Source organism: Pan paniscus, chromosome X (assembly GCF_029289425.2).
Source record: "Pan paniscus chromosome X, NHGRI_mPanPan1-v2.0_pri, whole genome shotgun sequence".
Taxonomy (NCBI): domain Eukaryota; kingdom Metazoa; phylum Chordata; class Mammalia; order Primates; family Hominidae; genus Pan; species Pan paniscus.
Window position 1 is genome coordinate 50,853,906 of NC_073272.2, and position 9,535 is coordinate 50,863,440.

General features: G+C 44.8%; 1 protein-coding gene across 1 annotated transcript; it reads left to right on the plus strand.

Moving 5' to 3' along the window:
* The first annotated feature begins 243 nt into the window (after positions 1-243).
* LOC129395245 (G antigen 2D) lies at positions 244-9,479 on the plus strand. Its single transcript, XM_055106232.2, has 5 exons — positions 244-506; positions 1,545-1,633; positions 2,101-2,221; positions 5,043-5,168; positions 7,626-9,479. Exons 2-5 carry the CDS (start codon positions 1,553-1,555, stop codon positions 7,646-7,648), a joined length of 351 nt encoding a protein of 116 aa, XP_054962207.1. The 5' UTR covers positions 244-506; positions 1,545-1,552; the 3' UTR covers positions 7,649-9,479.
* Positions 9,480-9,535: the final 56 nt, after the last annotated feature.

The window sequence follows — 9,535 nt, forward strand, 5'->3', positions numbered from 1 at the left end:
CGGGTCCTAGCGATTCTGTTCATTTTTCTTTCAGTCTCTTTCTCTGACTTGTTCACATTGAACAATTTCCTTTTGGGATAGGTTGCTATTTCTGTTTTCGCAGGTGGTTTACCTGTCTTCCCAGCCAGTCACAGTGGTCCTTGTCCCCATGGTGGGGCCGGGGCAAGAGAGGGCCCTGGGTTGGGGGTGGGGTTCAGTTGAAGATGGGGTGAGTTTTGAGGGGAGCACTACTTGAGTCCCAGAGGCATAGGAAACAGCAGAGGGAGGTGGGATTCCCTTATCCTCCATGAGGATGGGCATCGAGGGTTTGGGGCGTGGCGCTGGGAACGGCAGCCCTCCCCAGCCCACAGCCGCGCATGCTCCCTGGGCTCCCGCCTCAGTGCGCATGTTCACTGGGCGTCTCCTGCCCGGCCCGTTCGCCCACGTGAAGAACGCCAGGGAGCTGTGAGGCAGTGCTGTGTGGTTCCTGCGGTCCGGACTCTTTTTCCTCTACTGAGATTCATCTGGTAGGTCTGCAGGCCAGTCATCCCGGGCGCTGAAGTGTGAGTGAGGGTGGAGAGGGCCTCGGGTGGGTCAGGCGGGTCCCACTTCCTGGTCTGTGGCCTCTGAGGGAGAAGGGCCACGAGGTCGTCCTCCTTCCCTTCACAGGCTGCGAGGCCACCGGCGGCTTCGTGGTCGTGAAGGGGCCTGGACGGGGAGGAAGGTGGGCCGTGGAGGGGAGGCGGTCAGGGGCTCAGGTGAAGATGGGGTGAGTGCTGTTGGGGGGATGGAAGTCCCGAGGTGCCGGGAACCCCCGACGACACAGGGCAGATTCCCTGAATGGGGCCCCCGGCGGGGGCGAGGCGGGCGGTGAAGAAGGGGCCTGGCAGCTGGGAAGGCTGCGGCCTGGTGAGCGCCCCCCCAGCGGTGTGGAGTGCGGAGCGCCCGAGTGAGAAGCACTGCAAGGTCTCACCTCCGCCATGGAAGGTCCGAAAACAGTGGGAAGGAGTGGGCGAGGCAGTGCGGTGCAACCAAACTTGTTGTGAGGGGGGTGAATGGCTCTAGGAAGTGGGAGTGTGCCCAAAGCAGCAATCACGAGAATTGTGATTCACTAGGGTTTTCGTGGGGAGTGCACTTGTGAAACTAAACCTCATCAGAAATGACCTCTGTCTGCGGGGCGCAGTGGCGCTCGCCTACGTAGTCCCAGTTACTCGGGACACTGAGGTGGGAGGATCCCTTGAGCGGGAGGTCGAGGCTGCAGTGAGCTGTGATCACGCCGCTGCACTCCAGCCTGAGCAACACAGCGAGACCGCGTGTCCAAAAGAAATTTAGAAAAAAATGTCCTCTGCCTTTTGCCACACGCCTTAAGATGATTGCTCTGCCAGCCTGGCCAGCAGAAGTGGCTTTGTAGGCACTCAGACAGCGTACACACGTATGCTTAACTCTGGGACTTATTTTGAGAGTATTTCCAAAGTAAAACGGCAAGTTAACATTTATCCATGGAAGTGATCGAATATAGCAGCCCTCTGGGGCTCACGTTCCTAATCACGGTTGTCTGTTTTCAGTGTGAAATATGAGTTGGCGATTAAGATCGACCTATCGGCCTAGACCAAGACGCTATGTAGAGCCTCCTGAAATGATTGGGCCTATGCGGGTGAGTGCTTAAACGTTAATTCGATGTTTTCTATTAGTAGAAATTAATTTTTGTGATAGCGTTGTTTCATTAGTGTGGAAATGCTGATAAAGGTCTTTCCTGCTCATAAAAAGTGATGATGGCATCTCATGAAGGAAACATTGATTCTGGAGGATTTTTTTTTTTTCCTCTCGTGTTCTTCAGCTTTTGCCCATGACTTCTTTCTCAGGCTTTGTTTGTTAATGACAGATTGTACACATGTATTCCAACACAGAGTATAATAGCCTCCAAAGTCCTCGTGCGTCACTTCTCTCACAGAAACCTCCCTGTGGGTGGAGTAACCTTATTGGGCATAGAGCATAGAGTTGGAGAAATGTCTTTAGGCTTAGTTATGACCAGAAATAGCTATGTATTCTGTGTATATATGTAAAATTTTGTATCAATAACGAAACTTACTTTTTATTTGCACACCCACACGTATTCCCCAGCCCGAGCAGTTCAGTGATGAAGTGGAACCAGCAACACCTGAAGAAGGGGAACCAGCAACTCAACGTCAGGATCCTGCAGCTGCTCAGGAGGGAGAGGATGAGGGAGCATGTGCAGGTCAAGGTGAGGGAAAGGGAAGAAGAACGTCCGCTGGCGTGTGCGTGTGTGTGTGTTCGTGTGTGTGTGTGCACGTGTGTGTGTGTGTGCGTGTTAGGCATTGTCACATAGGAGGAACAGGAGGAAAGAAAACAATGGAAAGAATGCCTGAAATTGACTGGAAAAGCGAGGAGGCTATGTAGTTTGCAGCTTAGCTTAGGCAAATCCCTCACTATGATAAAAGTTCTCGACTTTATGAATGAGAGAATGGAGGTGCCAGGATTGTGCGTTATCCAAGAACCCTTGACTGGTGAATACAACATTGGTACTGTGTTCCAAGGTTTGTGTCTTCCTATCATCTATGTTGCTGTAAAGAAGGAAGTGATTTTGCTGAAAATGCTTAAAACTCAAAAGGCTTTACTGTAAGGTAGCTTAGTACTGACCCAAGAATAGACCCAGTTCAGAGGAGCAGGAGCAGCTCCAAAAACCGAGTCGCTGAATGTTGGCCCCCGTTTCCTTTGATTGATATTTTTATATGGTACATTTGATAAAAGCTGGATAAATGAGGATACTGCCATACAGGTAGCTGGTTTAGTGATTTTTCTCAGCGGCTTTTAGGAGGTGATTAAATCCTTTTATGGTTAGAAAAGCAAAAACGGAATTATCCTGAGATTAACGTGAGATGGAAATAATTTCTCCGAGACAAAATGTTTTGAAAGGAAGCATTTATGTAACGGAGGTCATGGATTATTCCAGGGATGCACTGTTAAAAGTTCCTAGAATCTGACTGACAACAATGCCCATTAATTGCTGTCCGCCCACTCCCTTATTCTCAGTGCGGGACAGTATATTTTCTGTGATTCACAAACAATGTTATATTTGGTGCTTTGTTCTTCACGGGGTTCATTTATGGAATATTACCTTTAGGACCTTCGGACCTAAATATAACTTTATTTGAACAAAGTGAAGTTTCTCTTTACCCCAATAGGTAATGGGTGTCGTGACTGTAAGATTTTCCATTGTCCTCACATCCATCCAGCTAATCAATCCTTCAGAAACTGACATTGTAATTGTAACTGAAATCCTATCCACGTGGCAGACTTCAGATTTCTCAGCTGACGCACACTGCTGTTGGTACTCTACGGCTGAATATAAGCATTATACATGTCCTGTGTTTTATCCTTAGATTGTCATTTAGGAGAAAGGTCTAAAGCTGGGCTGAATGCCATGCACTCATAGTCCCAGCTACTTGGGAGGCTGAGGTGAGAGGATTGCTTGAGCCCTGGAGTTCAAGCCCAGCCTGGGAAACACAGTGAGACCTCATCGCTAATAAATAAATAAATGAATACATAAATACATAAAGAAATTCATTAAATAAATAAAGTTTTCATGGTATAGGAAAACACAGATGCAAAGTTTTTGTGCCTAGTGGCTGGTAATGTTGCAAACATAACTCCTTAGTGAACTGTACCACTTAAAAATAGTTAAGATGGTAAATTTTAGGATATCTGTATTTTTTACCACAACTGGAAATTCCTTTCTTCCTAAAGTTCAGTGCAGTTATCATATATTCTTTTAAATTTTTACTGTATGTATCTTCAAGACATAACATTGATAGAAAATTTGCAAGAATAGTACAATGAAGTCATATACTGTTCATCTGGATTCACCAATTGTTAATAGCTTTCGCTTCATAGGTTTCACATGTCTTCCCTCTGTCTCTTACCGTGCTGCCCACACACTCACACACACACACACACACATACGGATATATGTTTACTGTTATTAATGCTGAATTGTTTTGATAAAGTTTCAGGTATTATGGTCCTTTACCCTATGTACTTGAGGGTGTGTATATCGTCAGAGCAAAGAGAAAGTCATTTCTTGGATCATCACTGCACAAAGATCAAAATCAGGAAATTTAACAATGAGAAAATGGAGTCATTTAATACAGAGTGCATACTCAAATTTTGCCAGTTCCCCAGAAAATTTCTTTTTTCCTTTTTTTTTTCTTTGTTGAGACGGAGTCTCTCTCTGTGGGCCAGGTTGGAGTGCAGTAGTGCGATCTCGGCTCACTGCAACCTACACCTCCCAGGTTCTAGGGATTCTCATGCCTCAGCCTCCCGTGTAGCTGGGACTACAGGCGCCGGCCACTGCGGTCTTGAACTTCTGGCCTCACCTGCTCTGCCCACCTTGGCATCCCAAAATGTTTGGATTGCAGGCGTGAGACCCCACGCCCGGCCCAGATAATTTTATTGATAGGATTTCTTTTTCTGATCCAGAGTCCAGTTCAGAATCACACCTTGCATGTGCTTTTCAGGTGTTTTTAGTTTCCTTTAACCTGTAATGTTTCCTTAATTTTGCTTGTCATTCACGATACGGACATTTTTGGAGAGGATAGACCAGTTGGTTTGCAGAATATTCTGCAGTTTGGGCTTTTTCATGTATTTTTAAAAGAGTTTTCTCACTCAGCGTTTATTGGTGGCTACTCATGCCATGTAAGAGTCTAAGCGCTAGGAGTGTAAGTGCTGTGAGAGATGGGATTTGAGCCTTGAGTCATTTAATACGAGAAGGACAATCAGAAGTAGAATAACAGAGAAGTGCAAAGGAGGCAGCAAAGTTGTCTGAGGACAGTCTTCGGAAAGGAAGAGGGTAATATTTGGAACACCTTGTTTTCCTGTTTTCTGCTAACGGACTCCTGAAATAATGTTCCTGGGATTCTTATCAACACATTTATTATTACGTTAGCTAAAGCTTTTATCTAATAATACCGAGAGCATGAATATTATTTTCTTATTCATACTTCATGTTTTACTGCTTAAATTGATACGTAGCTTTTATTTTTAAGGGCCGAAGCCTGAAGCTGATAGCCAGGAACAGGGTCACCCACAGACTGGGTGTGAGTGTGAAGATGGTCCTGATGGGCAGGAGATGGACCCGCCAAATCCAGAGGAGGTGAAAACGCCTGAAGAAGGTAGGCAATCCATTAGGCATGCACATTGTAGGGTGTCTGTTTCCACAGTATCATATTGTAATTCTTACTATGTTTTTGAGACGGAGTCTCGCTCTGAAGACCAGGCTGGAGTGCAGTGGTGCCACCTCGGCTCACTGGAAATTCTGTCTCCAGGGTTCAAGTGATTCTCCTGCCTGAGCCTCTGGCGGAGCCGTGGTTACAGGCATGCTCCGCCGCGCCCAGCTAATTTTTGTATTTTTAGTAGAGACAGGGTTTCGTTCTGTTGCACAGGTTGTTCCCGAACTCCTGACCTCAGGTGATCCACCTGCCTCGACCATCGAAATTGCCGGGATTACAGGCGAGAGCCACCGTGCCCGACCCAGCATTATATTTTTAATAACAGAGAGGTAACAATACTGCCTCTTTAGTAACAGAGTTCTTATATACAGGTTATTTGAAACGTAGTTCAGGCCCCAGCACCCGACTGATAGACTGTCAGATAGGGAAACAAACTGAGTCAAAGCTATGTTGAATTAAAAGTTTTGAGTATAAATCCTTAAACCAGTAGCTCACAATTTTCAGATGCTTTTGTAAAGGTCTGCTTTTAATCAATACATAACACGTTTGTAACACCCATCACTTGGTGTGAAAAATGCTGAAGCACTCATGAGGGTTCTAATAGCAGCTCTTACAGCCTTGGCGAGATTCTGAGTGAGTCCTTTCCCTTCTAAACCTATCTTTGGTTCTTATGAAATTAGTGAGTTTAAGTCAGAGATTTTAAAACCATTTTCCATTCCGGTTCTTTCATACTCTGATCCTGTTGCATAGAATGCGTGGGACACAGAGATCATCTGCTTCGCATGGTTTGTTAATCACAGATCATGAAACCCTGGCCCGAGTCATCTGAAAATCTCTGAACTGAGATTTCATTGTCAGTAAGAAAGTGAGCGGGCCCTCTGCTTCATCCTAGTTTTTCCGTGTGGAGAGCTGAATACGTAGTGTAAGATCTTGTGAAATTGTGAATTCTCCCTCTTCTTGGTTTGTTTGTTTGTTTGCGACAGAGTCTCAGTGTGTCACCCAGGCTGGAGTGCAGTGATGCAATTTCAGCTCACTGCAACCTCTGGCTCCCAGGCTAAAGCCGTCCTCCCACCTCGGCCTCCTGAGTGGCTGGAACTACATGCACAAGCCACCGTGCCTGAGTACATTTTTTTGTTTTCATTTTTGTAGAGATGAGGTCTCACTGTGTTGCCCAGGCAGGGTTTCTCTGGCTTTCAATGAACAACTGCTTCTTTTTTTTTTCTTTTATTTATTTATTTACTTTTTTATTATTATACTTTAAGTTTTAGGGTACATGTGCACATTGTGCAGCTTAGTTACATATGTATACATGTGCCATGCTGGTGCGCTGCACCCACTATCTCATCATCTAGCATTAGGTACATCTCCCAGTGCTATCCCTCCCCCCTCCCCCCACCCCACAACAGTCCCCAGGGTGTGATATTCCCCTTCCTCTGTCCATGTGATCTCATTGTTCAGTTCCCACCTATGAGTGAGAATATGCGGTGTTTGGTTTTTTGTTCTTGCGATAGTTTACTGAGAATGATGATTTCCAGTTTCATCCATGTCCCTACAAAGGACATGAACTCATCATTTTTTTAGGGCTGCATAGTATTCCATGGTGTATATGTGCCACATTTTCTTAATCCAGTCTATCGTTGTTGGACATTTGGGTTGGTTCCAAGTCTTTGCTATCGTGAATAATGCCGCAATAAACATACGTGTGCATGTGTCTTTATAGCAGCATGATTTATAGTCCTTTGGGTATATACCCAGTAATGGGATGGCTGGGTCAAATGGTACAATTGCTTCTTAAATCTTTCCCCACGGAAACCTTGAGTGACTGAAATAAATATCAAATGGCGAGAGACCGTTTAGTTCCCGTCATCTGTGGCATGTAGGTCAGTGATGCTCAGCATGGGTGTGAGTAAGATGCCTGTGCTATGCATGCTCCCTGCCCCACTGTCAGTCTTCATGAGCCACTATTTCTAATAAGACTGTAGACACACATACGATATAATCATCTCTAATCATATCAAATGTTACATGTAAGTTTCAGCTTTAGAGACATGAATTGATAAGATTTAAAGTTGAAAGACCATGACTCTAGTACTTCCTGAGTAATCAACTGAAGTATGCTTTACACATGTGTTTTCCAAATTGCTGACTGTTAATTGTAAGTGCTTGTGACTTGAAAGGAAGCACTTGATGTTCAGGGAGGAAATTACTTTTAAATTCTGCAGGTGTACGCTCAAAGTTTATGCAGAGGTTCAATTGCGTGTAAGACACGGGATCACCCATAGGGTTCTGTTTTTAGTCCATTTAATAAAACCCAAAGTGTAGTGTGCTTTGTATGCCTTTAGGGTCATCTGAATAATCTGTTGCTAAGTCATGTTCCCAATCGTTGTGTTTCTGTTACAGGTGAAAAGCAATCACAGTGTTAAAAGAAGACACGTTGAAATGATGCAGGCTGCTCCTATGTTGGAAATTTGTTCATTAAAATTCTCCCAATAAAGCTTTACAGCCTTCTGCAAAGAAGTCTTGCGCATCTTTTGTGAATTTTATTTCTAGCTTTTTGATGCTGTGAAATATGTATCATTCTTTGAAATCGTGTATTGTAACTCTCTGAGCTGGTATGTAGAGACATCGTTCTTTTTTTTTTTCTTTCTTTCTTTGTTCTCTTTTGAGACGGAGTCTTGCTCTGTCGCCCAGGCTGGAGTGCAGTGGCGCGATCTCTGCTCACTGCAACCCCGCCTCCCGGATTCAAGCAATTGTCTGCCTCAGCCTCCCGAGTAGCTGGGATTATAGGCACCCACCAGCACGCCTGGCTAAGTTTTGTGTTTTTACTAGAGATGGGCTTTCGCCATCTTGGCCGGGGTGCTCTTGAACTCCTGACCTCGTGATTCACCTGCCTTGGCCTCCCAAAGTGCTGGGATTACAGGCATGAGCCTCCGCGCCCGGTGGAGACATAATTCTTACATATTGGTTTTCTATCCAGCGGCCTTGTGAAATATGCTTGTGAATTCTAAAGTTTACTTCTAGGTCGTTTTCAGTCTTCAATATACAGAAACATATCATCCTGGAATAAGAGCAGTTTTGTTTCCGCCATTTTTTTTTCTTTTTCCTTTTGTATTTTTTGTAGAGACGGGGTTTTGCCATGTTTCCCGGGCTGTTGTTGAACTTTTGAGTGCAAGCGATGCACCCACCTCACCTCCCACAGTGCTGGGATTACTGGCGTGGGCCACCGTGGCGGGCCCGTCGTTGCCATTGTAAAGAGTTTTATTTCCTTTTCTGATTTTATGGCATTGCACAGACCCACCCGTTACAATGGTGACAGTGGACATCCTTGTCTTATCCCTGATGAGAAACCGAAAAATTTCAACATTTCACCATCCTATTTACTCTCCTTTTTTGTAGACGGACTTTATCAGAGTGAGTCATTCCATTCTGTTCCAAATTTGCTGAGAGTATTCATTTGAATATATGTTGATTTTCATCAAACAGTGCATCTATTTCGATTACCACAGCATTTTTTCCCATTCATGTGTTAATATAGTGAATTCGATAGATAAATTTGTACGTTTTTAGGTTCGATTATTAAAACTGGAGACAGCGTCTCACTCTGTCCCCGAGGCTGGAGTGCGGTGGTGTTATCAGAGCTCGCTGCAGCCTTGACCTCCTGGGCTCAAGCGGTCCTCCCACCTCAGCCTCCTGAGTAGCTGTGAGTATAGGTACATGCCACCATGCCCAGCTAATTTTTCGATGGTTTTTTTGTTTGTTTTTTGTAGTGATGAGATTTTCTGATGTTGCTTAGGCTGGTCTCGACGTCCTGAGCTCAGGTGATCTGGCCAGCTCAGCCTCCCAAAATACTAGGATTACAGGCGTGAGCCTTGGCCTGGTCTGGTTTTTCTTATATAGGGGTCTTATCTATATAAAGACTAAACTTAATCTGTGCCTTTGTGCGGGTGGGCTAAGAGCATGATGACTTTTATCATTCTATTGATTTAAAGAAAACTATCCTTGACTTACCAGTGTGTAAGTCCATGAAAGCATAATTCTGTTGAAAGCATACATTGTTAATGGGTGTTGGGAACCGTGCACTTTCCGCTGCTGTGGGAGCATGTCCTTGGAGATACCTTCCATCTGTTTTCTCAACTCCAAACATCTTAGGACCATGGGTTGTGACTGGTAGGACTATGTATCTTGCTACTTTCAAGACGGAGTTTACTTTCACGTGGTGTCACTCTGGCTGTCCTGTTTCCCTAATACTGTCACTTCACCCTCTGCGATTCTGATGCTAACAAATGATAGATATCGTTTTAGCATTTTCT

Bases quoted from the DNA above. Each gene is read 5' to 3' on its own strand.
- LOC129395245 (XM_055106232.2), top strand. From the start codon at position 1,553: ATGAGTTGGCGATTAAGATCGACCTATCGGCCTAGACCAAGACGCTAT. The intron at 1,634-2,100 runs GTGAGTGCTTAA...CGTATTCCCCAG, and splicing joins AAATGATTGGGCCTATGCGG to CCCGAGCAGTTCAGTGATGA. The intron at 2,222-5,042 runs GTGAGGGAAAGG...TTTATTTTTAAG, and splicing joins GGGAGCATGTGCAGGTCAAG to GGCCGAAGCCTGAAGCTGAT.